General features: G+C 43.8%; 1 protein-coding gene across 2 annotated transcripts in view; it reads right to left on the bottom strand.

Annotated features, from left to right (window-relative positions):
* The window catches only part of chaf1b (chromatin assembly factor 1, subunit B), a 109,963-nt gene that overhangs the window by 96,524 nt on the left and 812 nt on the right, over positions 1-12,627 (bottom strand). For both annotated transcript variants that reach the window (XM_084319780.1, XM_084319781.1), the window contains exons 3-4: positions 6,056-6,188; positions 312-432 (exon numbers count right to left, since the gene is read on the bottom strand). In XM_084319780.1, the coding sequence (XP_084175906.1) occupies positions 312-432; positions 6,056-6,188 (254 nt within the window). The remainder of the gene's footprint in view (positions 1-311; positions 433-6,055; positions 6,189-12,627) is intronic.

Here is a 12,627-nt window from a genome sequence, read left to right as displayed (position 1 = left end):
CTTCATTTTCTCGCTTGCTATGTGAGAATGTTAGTTATTATGTTCTCAATGCCCCTTGCATTGTATGACTTGTGTGGAAGAGTTTGCTAGTTCTAGTGCTATCCCTTTGTACATTGTGGCTGTGTCTGACAAAAGTTAACAATAAATAATGGTATTAGGAATACATTTGCCTCCTGCGTGAACTGTGCATAGCTGAATAGACTGTATTTTAACGTCGGCCATATGGTGGTACTTGGAGAGCCAGCTACGTTCTCAGGTGGTACTTGGTGTAAAAAGTTTGAGAACCACTGAGTTAGTTAGTAGTTGCTGACCTCAGTGTCTTCACCACCGTCCAGCTCTCCTTGTTGAGCTGAGCGTCCTCCTCCTCCTGGAAGGCAGGTGTGGAGTCCTGCTCCTTGCTGTCGTTCAGCCTCCACAGCAGGATGGCAGCGTCTGGAGATCACATCCAGCCCATAGTAACCATAGTAACCAGCACTCTCACATCCAGCCCATAGTAACCATAGTAACCAGAGACTCTCACATGTCACATCCAGCTCATAGTAAGCAGCACTCTCACATCCAGCCCATAGTAACCATAGTAACCAGAGACTCTCACATCCAGCCCATAGTAACCAGAGACTATCACATCCAGCCCATAGTAACCAGAGACTCTCACATCCAGCCCATAGTAACAAGAGACTCTCACATCCAGCCCATAGTAACCAGAGACTCTCACATCCAGCCCATAGTAACCAGCACTCTCACATCCAGCCCATAGTAACCAGCACTCTCACATCCAGCCCATAAACCAACTCTCACACCCAGCCCATAGTAACCATAGTAACCAGAGACTCTCACATCCAGCCCATAGTAACCAGCACTCTCACATCCAGCCCATAAACCAACTCTCACACCCACCCAGCCCATAGTAACCATAGTAACCAGAGACTCACATCCAGCCCATAGTAACCAGAGACTCTCACATCCAGCCCATAGTAACCAGACTCTCACATCCAGCCCATAGTAACCAGCACTCTCACATCGAGCCCATAGTAACCAGCACTCTCACATCCAGCCCATAAAGCAACTCTCACACCCAGCCCATAGTAACCATAGTAACCAGACTCTCACATCCAGCCCATAGTAACCAGCACTCTCACATCCAGCCCATAGTAACCAGACTCTCACATCCAGCCCATTGTAACCAGAGACTCTCACATCCAGCCCATAGTAACCAGAGACTCACACATCCAGCCCATAGTAGGGCTGGGCAATTAATCGGAAAGAAAATCGCGATCTCGATTCATAGACCTATGCAATCTAATTTCTAAGTTATGATGATTTTTTTTTATTAAAAAAAAGTTTACATTTTTTTTTACTTTTTAAATGATTTTATTGAAGAAATAAAAATCGTGAGATAATAGTGATCTCAATTCTTAGAGAAAAATCGTGATTCACATTTTAGCAAGAATCGCCCAGCCCTAGCCCATAGTACCCAGCACTCTCACATCCAGCCCATAGTAACCAGAGACTCACATATCCAGCCCATAGTAACCAGAGACTCACACATCCAGCCCATAGTAACCAGAGACTCACACATCCAGCCCATAGTAACCAGAGACTCTCGCATCCTTTTTTCTTTTTCTTTTTAAAAATGTTTGTGAAACACATATTTTCCTTTCTAATATACCTCATCTTATAATTTGGACAACCCAGGAAAGATTGAAACAAAAAGCTAGATGTATATTGTAGAGAAATGATTGCTGTAATTTAACCAAATAAGGAATGCATCTGTTTCACACAAATAAACATGGTGTTTAAGAAAACAACAACTATGATGGATAAGTTCGATTTCAACAAAACCATTGGCCACTGTGAACACACCACCAGGGTATGTAGGAGGGGTGTATGGGATTAGGATGTATGGGGTTGTTAGGGTTAGGGTGTATGGGGTTAGGGTTAAGGTGTATGGGGTTAGGGTGTAGGAGGTGTATGGGGTTAGGGTAGGGCTGGGCGATAAAACGATAACGATAACTATCACGATAAATTATTTCCTCGAAATAAACATGAAATGTGGTCGCAAAGTTTCGATATATCTATTTTCCAAGCTTGGATATGAGCACACGCACTAACAACCAATCAGTGAAGGAGATGGCCGAGAGCGAAGGAGACCCGCGCTGCACCTCTGGGTAGAGAGGTAGGACTCAAGGCTGGCTAGGATAATTAGCTTGCACGGCGCTATTTTATATATTTACGTGCCGAGTATGTGTGTGGCGTGAATTCTGATGCCACGGTTATAGTAGTGTGTGGTATACGGTGGACGTTGTTGCAATGTATTGGGGCGGAACAGAGTATTTTAGGGATATTTAGTACATTGGAAACATGGCTGGCTAGGATAATTAGCTTGCACGGCGCAATTGTATAGTTTGGCTGGCTAGGATAATTAGCTTGCACGGCGCTATTTTATATATTTACGTGCAGAGTATGTGTGTGGCGTGAATTCTGATGCCACGGTTATAGTAGTGTGTGGTATACGTTGGACGTCGTTGCAATGTATTGGGGCGGAACAGAGTATTTTAGGGATATTTAGTACATTGGAAATATGGCTGGCTAGGATAATTAGCTTGCACGGCGCAATTTTATAGTTTGGCTGGCTAGGATAATTAGCTTGCACAGCGCTATTTTATATATTCACGTGCCGAGTATGTGTGTGGCGTGAATTCTGATGCCACGGTTATAGTAGTGTGTGGTATACGGTGGACGTCGTTGCAATGTATTGGGGCGGAACAGAGTATTTTAGGGATATTTAGTGGGATACACTGCTCGCTCTGGCTAACTGCTAACGTGCACGGACTGATGACGACATCAACTCGAGACATTCGCAGCAGAAAAACAAGTCTATTAATAGCCCGTCCATCGGCGCCAGGCATAAGAAGTTAATTAAACTTGACAGACATTATATCGACGATAATTATCGATATCGAGTTATATGAAAATAATTTTATAATTTTATCGCGATAACGTTTTTGGCCATATCGCCCAGCCCTAGGTTAGGGTGTAGGAGAGGTGTATGGGGTTAGGGCAGGGGTCGGCAACCTGCAGCTCCGGAGCCGCATGCGGCTCTTTAGCCAATCAGCTGCGGCTCCCTGGCCATCTCTTATTTTGGAGATCGATGTCATACTGTGACACTGAAATGAAAAAAATATTTCATCAACTAAAATATTTAGTCAACAAAAATATTTCATCAACTAAAATATACAGTACGTCACACCCTGCGCCTCTCCCTGCCGTCTGCAAGTGGCTAATCTTGAGTTTCCGACCCCCCAGTAAGCTACCCATGGATAAATCCAAAAAAGGAAAGTCTGAGAAAACGAGGGTTTAATTCAGCGTGGACAGATTACCGTAATTTTCGCACTATAAGCCGCACCTGAATATAAGCCGCAGCAGCTAAATTGAATGATGTGTACATATATAAGCCGCACTGGACTATAAGCCGCAGGTGTTTTAATGTTTAATTACCATATGTAATTAGCATTGGGACACAATACTGTCGGACAAATAACAAGAATTAACTCATTTACAAGTTGTATTAAGTTTAGCAAATAAGGGAACAGATAAATAACATTTCAATGCAGTCAAAAAAGCAATATTTCAATTTTTACATTTTCGGGTTTGGTTACGTCGAGTCACATATAAGCCGCACCGTTATATAAGCCGCAGGGTCGAAAAATGGGGGAAAAAGGCGCGGCTTATAGTCCGAAAATTACGGTAATTTGCTTTCACGACTAACGATGCAGGCTTACCTGTATGCCTGATATGTGGTGCGAAATTTGCGAACAACGAAAAATTTACTTTTTATTTTATAGATTTTACACAAATAAGGGAAGGACTCAAATAGAGCTGCATAGTTCAGGGTTTTATTTCAAAGTAAGTCTACAGATGCCAGTGTTTTTTATCCTTTTCTGTGTTTTATTTCAAAGTAGGTCTACACATGGTAGTCTTTTTTCAAAGTAGACTACTTTTTATTTTATAAATGTTCCACAAATAAGGGAAGGACTCAAAATATACCTGAATAGTTCAGGGTTTATTTCAAAGTCGGTCTACAGACACCAGTGTTTTGTCTCCTCTTATGTGTTTTATTTAAAAATAGGTCTACACAGCAAGTATTTTTTCTCCTCTTCATAAGAGTTTGAGGTTTCCCTTTGTTATAACAGGTAAAAACAGCAATAAAAAGTAAAAATTTCTCTTTTTGTTGCTTTATAATTCCATTAATGCAACAAACTGTGTGCTATAAGTATAAAGTATAATAAATCGCAAATTACTTTGGGTATGCAATTGTCAGGCGTTTTATGCTAAATGTGGGGTATGCTTGGGGATATATAAAACGTTATACACTGTTATCTTCATTTGAACCCTTTCTCTGCCACGCTTATGTACATCCTTTTTTTTATCCACTTTTTCTCCCATTTTCTATATTTTCTCCCATCCCAATTTCGTATCATCCAATTCAACCCTCCCCTGTCACGAACGCTGTTTCTTGCCTCCCACAAGCCGGCTGCAATGTGGACTAAGTCATACATAGCACAAGTCCCCTCCGGTACTTGAGGTAACAGCAGTCGCATCTTTTCACCTGCGCAGCTCGATCTCTCAGTGGCGAGGAGTAACGCGTGGGAGGCTCACGCTGCCCCCGACACTTCCTGATTCTACTGCGCAGGCGCACCAACCGACCTGTAAGAGTCGCTGTCCACAACGCCCGATCCCCACCCATCAGTTTCCCACCCCCTAATACGGCCAATGTGTATTAGTATGAACGACCAGCTAAACTGAAAGCAATGTGGAGCGCTGGGCTCGAACAGGCGAGGCCAGCGTCTCCGCATTCGTGGCGAGCGCCTTGCCCACTACGCCACGTAGCCGCCCGCTTATGTACATCCTTATACCATCCTCTGCCAGCTCTATTTGTCTATGGAGAAGTTCCCCTTCTTTGCAGGGCTATAACTTTTTAAATTGTATTGCTAAATTGACATTACTATGGCCCATTCAACGTCTATTATCTATCGTTTAGGATGTAGCAACGTTCTACTTTTTCATTCACATATTCATACTAAAATACGGTCTAAAGTATAAATATGTTTTTATCGTTTTCTGCAGCATTCTGCAGAACGTGATTTATAGCCCTAAATGCATTATATTGATGATCAAATACAGTTTGATAGCGATCGGCGCCAGATAAAAAATTTCAAATGTACGTGCTTCTAGAAGTTACTACTCATCATCTGATGTTGACCGGATGGGGGGGGTCGTTTATAATTCCGTGGCCAACGTTAGATGATTCATGTAGTGTGGGTGATATGATCATCAGAGCAGTTTGTATCGAACACGGTAATAATAAACCCTGAAACTTACCCCAGTCTCCTCGGGCCGTTGGGCGATGAGCGTGGAGCAAAAAGATTGCCATTATGGGATGTTGAAATATGCGATCCATTTCCAGGTTGTATAATAGTATATACGTCCAAATCATGTTGTTTATCGAGTTATTGGCAACGGATCGCTATCCATTGTGTCGAGCTCGAGTCCCGCGAACGATAGCGAGTGGCCGGACCGAATATGGATGAGCACCAGTTTCCGTTTCCGGTTTGCTGTTTGGGCGATCCGCCGATCGGCCACCAGATGGCGCTCTTGAACCGTTGGAGAGTTGAGAGGAGATCAACAGGGGATCTCAAGACTCCGCGGGTGAAATATGATTGCCATCACAGATTTTTGAAATATTGATCTCAATAACGTGTTACGGCGTCATTGGCAGATTACGCATGGCGGAGAATGACGTGTTACGGCATCCTTGGCGATTAAAGGGTTAAGGGTAAATAGGTTGTGCGGCTCCCTGAGCATTTTATTTTGTGGGAGGGGGGAAAGTGGCTCTTTTGATAGTAAAGGTTGCTGACCCCTGGGTTAGGGTGTATGGGGTACCGTTAGGGTGTATGGGGTTAGGGTGTAGGAGAGGTGTATGGGGTTAGGGTTAAGGTGTATGGGGTTAGGGTTAAGGTGTATGGGGTTAGGGTGTATGGGGTGTGTGGCCTACCGTCTCCCCCTGAGGCCAGCAGCTCTCCGTTGGGACAGAAACGCACCACGTTGACAGCTTTGGTGTGTCTGGCGAGGTTGGACAGGAACTCCACCACAGCCTTCCCATCAGGACCCATCTCCACTCGCCACAGCTGTCACAGCATCAAGATACAGCCGGGTCATTAAAAAAGGCCCCTTAGCCTATTTTTCAACCTTAATCTTATCGTTCTGTTCAATCTGTTGTGAGCAGGACCTGTGTAACCCAACACTGTAACCTGACAGGACCCGTGTAACCTGACACTGTAACCTGACACTATGTAACCTGACACTGTGTAACATGAGATTGTAGGATGAAAATATCTGAGGTACATATTGAGGTACATATTGAGCCGTACTGTATTGTACCCATTCTGCAATCTGTTAAATAAAGTTTTCATTCATTCATTCTTTCAGGTCGCAAAGGAGTATCGTAACGAGCCTGCTAGTCATGCTAAACCGATGGAGCCTGCCAATCCTATACCTTTCCTAACCATGCTGGGTCCCTCCCCCACCAGGCTCCCCACTCCTCTCTTTCCATCTCTATCCCTAAGGCCTAACAAAATTAATAGTTGGTTTCAGGTTGCCGACCGACCCTGCCGATTTAGGTGCGACCCAATATATTTTATGAGTTTTTAGAAAAAATTATATAAAAAAAAAAAAAAAAAAAATTTTTTTTTTTTTTTTTTATAAAGTTTCATAGAAATCTTAGTCAAACATTTAGTATTATGGATATTAAACATGCTGGCAGAGTACATGCATCCATGTTGTTGTGAACATTTTAATTAAATAAAGAAATTCCCTATCCATAGTCGCCGTGGGAAAGAATAAAATAAAAAAAAAAAATAAAATAAATTCCCTACCTACCCATGGCCAAACTGACAACCAACCTGAAACCAACTATTAATTTTGTTAGGCCTAACCCGGTATATATATATATATAGAATATCTCGTTACTTGTGCGATAAACCGTGCCAACTTAATTGCGATTAAGCCTACCCGCATGGCTGAAAATCACTCTGGTTAAATATACAGAGTGCTGGGCGGCTAGGTGGTGCAGTGGGCAAGGCACTCACCACCAATGCTGGAGACGCTGGGTTCGAATCCAGCTCTCCACATTGTTTTCAGTTTGGCTGGTCGTCCGTACTAATACAATTGGCAGTATTAGAGGGTGGGAAAGCTGATGGGTGGGTCCTGGGCGTTGTAAACAGAAAAATACTCCTACAGTTCGGTCGGGGCGCCTGCTCAGCGAAGGAAGGATCTGGAGGGAGGTAGTGTGACCTTCCACACGTTACACTCTCCCAGTGAGAATCTGAGCTGCCAGGCTGGCTGCCGGCTGGCTGCGCATGTGTCGGAGGATAGCATGTGATAGTCTCCGGCCTCTCGGACCAACAGTAGGGGGGGTGCGCAACAACCAGGAAGGGAGTTGGGAATTGGCATAACGACTAACAGTGGGATGGGAGAAAAATCGGAAAAAGAGGAGGGGGAAAAAGATAATAAAAAATAAAAAAAATATATATACAGAGTGCTTGAAGGTTGGCCTTATCAACATTCGCTCTCTGCCAACCAAAGCTCTTCTGGTAAATGAACTGATAACAGACCATAGTCTTGACTTATTGGCCCTCACTGAGACATGGCTTAAACCTAATGACTTTTTGCCCTTAAACGAGGCTTCACCCCCTAGTTTTAGCAGCTCTCATATCGCACGCACCTCCAAAAAAGGAGGCGGAGTTGCTCTAATTTTACGACTCTAAGCACAACTTTATATCCGATGCAAACTGTAAGTTTTCCTCTTTTGAGGTGCTTCTGATGCATCCCTCTCCCCCTAACAGAAAGTGTGACTGTCTGATTTCTTTTTTTTTTTTATGTTTTTGGTAGATATTTTTTATTGTTTTTCTCCGGGCAGTCCGGCAGAGAGAGAGAGGTAGTATTAATGGGAGATAGAGGGGGAAGACATTCGGCAAAGGTCGCCGGGTCCGGGAGTCGAACCCAGGACGGCCGCGTTGCACCGCAGCGCTGTACGTGGTGCGCCACCCTGGCGCCCAGATTTCGAACCCCACTGCATCCTTTGTAATGGCTGTCCTTTATCGCCCCCCAGGTCCTTACTCCCTCTTCCTAGATGAGTTTTCCACTTTCATCTCTGAGCTTGTTACTTTACGCGCTCAGATAACATTAATTGTTGGTGATTTTAACATTCATTCCAACAAAACTCTAGATCCCCTAAACAAGGCTTTTACTGAAATCATTGACTCTGTTGGTCTCACTCAAATCATTCACCAACCCACTCACTGTGGTGGGAACACCCTTGACTTAGTCCTAGCCTGTGGTCTCACTGTGTCAGATTTGACTGTTTCTCCTTATGTTCCTGCTCTCTCAGACCACTACCTCATCAAATTTAAAATAGATTTGACAGTTCCTCGCCCAGACAGTGCAGAATCCTACATGAGCTGTCTCCCTGTCTCGGAGTGATGACCGGAGTGTTGGACGACGACGTCCCGTGATGAAGACCGGGAGGACGCGACCCTCTTTGCGCCGCCCCTGTGCCTCAAATAGATCCGCTATCAGCTCTATCTTTAATCTTTCAAAATGTTCAGTTGCTATCGCTATCAGCTCTATCTTTAATTTTTCACTACACACATGAGTGCATGCCTACCAACTGTTCGCCTGTTTTTACTGCAACACTACTATCACCGACATCTAAGAAGGGAGATCCCCCCTTGAATGGCCCTTCTAAGATTTCTCTCCTCCACATTGCCTGTGGTGCATATTTTCCTATTGCTAGGTTTTAGTGAGTTTTTCCGTGGGGTATGTCTGGGAGTGTTGCATTTATTTAGCATTTATTTAAAAAAATTTGGACCTTATGGTGTTCTTGTTTTGTTCTTTACTTATTGTGATGTTTCTTCCTGACTTGTTTAAAGAAGACGTGTACGGCCCATGGGGACATTAATGTGTGTCGGGCCTTATAAATAAATTATTTTCTTTTTTATCTACTTTTTCTCCCATCCCCGATTTCGTATTGTCCAATTCTACCCCCCCCCCCCCCCCCTGTCTCGAACGCTGTTAAGCCATGCCTCCCACAAGCCGGCTGCAATGTGGACGAAGCCTTGCATCACGTGTCCCCTCCGGTACTCGAGGAGGCAGCCGTCGCATCTTTTCACCTGCACAGCGCGATCTCTCAACGGCGAGGGTCTGCGTGGGAGGGACACGCCGCCCTCGTCGCTCCCTGATTCTACTGCGCAGGCGCACCAACCGACCTGTAGGAGTCGCTGTCCACAACGTCCGATCCCCACCCACCAGCTTCCCACCCCCTAATACTGCCAATTGTATTAGTATGAACGACCAGCCAAGCTGGTAGCAACGCAGAGAGCTGGGCTTGAACCCAGCATCTCCTGCGTTGGTGGCGAGCGCCTTGCCCACTGCACCACCTAGCCGCCCTTCAAATAAATTTGATTTGATTTGATATTAACGCCTCCACTGTTGTTAAATGCGGCAAACACCCTCTCTCCCTTCCTCTGGCCCCCTTGATCTCTTCACAGATAAACTTAACGCCGCCCTTCGTAGCACGCTCGACATTGTCGCTCCCCTTAAGCCTAAAACGTGCTCCGCAAAAACAAACTCCCTGGTTTACGGAGGAAACTCGCACCTTTAAAAAAACATGCCGCAAACTTGAACATAAATGGCGTTCGACCAAACTCGAAGTGTACCACCTTGCCTGGAATGATAGTTTATATAATTACAAGGCACTCTCACTTGGAACGCCAGCTCCACACATCAGGAACGCCAGCTCCATACACATTTTTAAAGGAAAATTTAAAACGTACCTATACAATCTAGCTTACAAATAGTGTACCATGCCTTAGGTTAGGGAAAGCGAGTATCTTATTGAAATGTTTTTATTATTATGTTTTTATTTTTTATGTATTGATCTTTTACTGAAATGTTATTTTACTGTACTTTGCCTATTGCCGTACTTTTATTACTGTTGTCTTATTAATGTGATGCTTTATTTTTAGTACCCGGAGCTGCTAACTGGCTAACGTTATGAGAGCTAACGTTGCTACCTGCTGTACCCGGAGCTGCTCGCTGGCTGACGTTATGAGAGCTAACGTTGCTACCTACTGTACAAGTGCATTGGTTTAGTGCACTTCCTACTTCCGGTTGCTGCTAAACAAGTACAAGTGCATTGGTTTAATGCATTTCCTACTTCCTAACTGGCTAACGTTATGAGAGCTAACGTTGCTACCTACTAGATATTGGTTTAGTGCACTTCCTACTTCCAGTTGCTGCTAAACAAGTACAAGTGCATTGTTTTAGTGCATTTCCTACTTCCTAACTGGCTAACGTTATGAGAGCTAACATTGCTACCTACTAGATATTGGTTTAGTGCACTTCCTACTTCCAGTTGCTGCTAAACAAGTACAAGTGCATTGGTTTAGTGCATTTCCTACTTCCTAACTGGCTAACGTTATGAGAGCTAACGTTGCTACCTACTGTACACATGCATTGGTTTAGTGCATTTCCTACTTCCGGTTGCTACTGTGTTTGTGCGGACCTGTTCTCCCAAACTTTCTTGACTGTTTTCATTTTTACGTTATTTTTTTCTTAAAAAAATAATATTTTTTAAACATTGATCTTAACTGATCACTGTGACTTTATTGCTTTTATCGTTATATATGCCTATGTTTGTGTACAGCACTTTGAGCTACATGACATGTATGAAAGGTGCTTTATAAATACTTACTTAATTCTTACTTACTTGCCAAAACCTCATATTTTTTCAGGCTCATCAACGAAAACAAAAACTCAAAGTTTCTGTTTGACAGTTGCTAAACGTACTCAGAAACAACCAACTGCGCTAAAGCATGTGTTCTCGGCTAACAAATTCATTAAATTATTTACCAAGAAAATGTATCAGTCATAGGAGATGAAATTATTGGCTTACTCAACAATCAGAGTCCCTCCCAACCTCTGATGGGCTCTGCCCCTGACTTTGAATCCAGCCATACGCTATGCTGCCTTGAAAACGTCTCACTTAGTGCCCTCTCTAAACTGGTTGGTGCGGCTAAACCCTCAACCTGTTTGTTTGACCCTCTTCCAGCAACTCTTATCAAAAAACTCTTCCCAACTCTAGGCCCTGCCCTACTCAATATCTTGAACACCTTTGTCTACTGGCGTGGTGCCCTTGGCCTTCAAATCAGCCGTCATTAGCACTACTTAAAAAAACTAACCTTGACCCTCTAATCTTGAAAAACGACAGACCTATCTCCGATTGTGGCAACGCAATTTACCGACAATCAATCAAATAATAATCTTAATGAATCTTTTTAATCTGGTTTTATCTTTTTTTGACTGTATGAAGCACAATCTTAGGGGGGGGGTCATACATAACCAAGCATTTCACTGTAATGTACATGTACTTCATATGTGACAAATAAAACAAAACTTGAACTTGGCTAGATGTGAACACTGTCAATCACACCATTCTGATTGACAAGCTAAAAGCAATAGGTTTTGATAGTTTATCAGTGAGCTGGATACAATCCTACCTGGAGGGGAGAGAACAGATGGTGGAGGTAAACGGTACCCTATCCCCCCCCCTCACAGTGAGCTGTGGTGTTCCACAAGGAAGCATACTAGGACCGCTACTATTCCTAATTTATGTAAATGACATGTCGTCAGCTTGTGACTGCAACTTGTTCCTGTTTGCGGACGACTCAGCCCTGCTGGTCTCTGACAAGAACAAGTTACAGGTTGAAAAAGCCCTCAGCTCGGAACTAGGCAAAATCTGCATATGGCTCGCCGACAACAAACTATCATTACACATGGGCAAAACAGAGTCCATACTCTTCGGTTCAAATAACAAACTCAGCAAGACCGACGGCTTCTCGGTTACAGTGGGTGACAATATTGTCACAAGGAAAGATGAAATTACCTACCTAGGTTCCATCCTAGAGGCTAATCTTTACCAACAAACTCGATTCTTGTACCGGATCTCCTCTCTGGTAAACAAGAATACCCTGAAGACTCTGGCAGGAGCACTCATTCAAGGGTACTACGACTATGCTTGCACCTCATGGTACCAAAGCACCTCAAAGGCACTAAAAAACAAATTACAAACATCTCAAAACAAGCTAGTCAGACTACTGCTTGACCTGACTCCTAGAACCCACCTCACCCCGGCCCACTTTCACAACCTAGGATGGCTTAGAGTAGACGACAGAGTACAGCAACTTGCAATGGGCCTGGTCTACAAGATACACTACGCGACCAAGGTACCCATGTACATGTCAAAATACTTCCCAAAGGTCAGTGAATACCACGGTCGATCACAACACCAGAGGGAGCTCCACAAATCATGTTAAACCCAGATTCGGCTCAAACAAGGGACTAAACACGTTTCGCAATTATGCCACATCAATGTGGAACGCCCTACCCAAAGCTGTAAAGGAATGTGAATCACTACCCACTTTCAAAAACACTCTCAAAGAACACCTACGGGAGACTGCAATTCGAAACTGGCCCCTACAAATGTCTTAACCCAGTTGTACAGTAAAT

Source organism: Notolepis coatsorum, assembly GCF_963971535.1.
Source record: "Notolepis coatsorum genome assembly, chromosome: 8".
Lineage (NCBI taxonomy): Eukaryota > Metazoa > Chordata > Actinopteri > Aulopiformes > Paralepididae > Notolepis > Notolepis coatsorum.
Note: the sequence above shows the minus strand (reverse complement) of the source record. Positions and strands in the feature narration are given on the sequence as shown.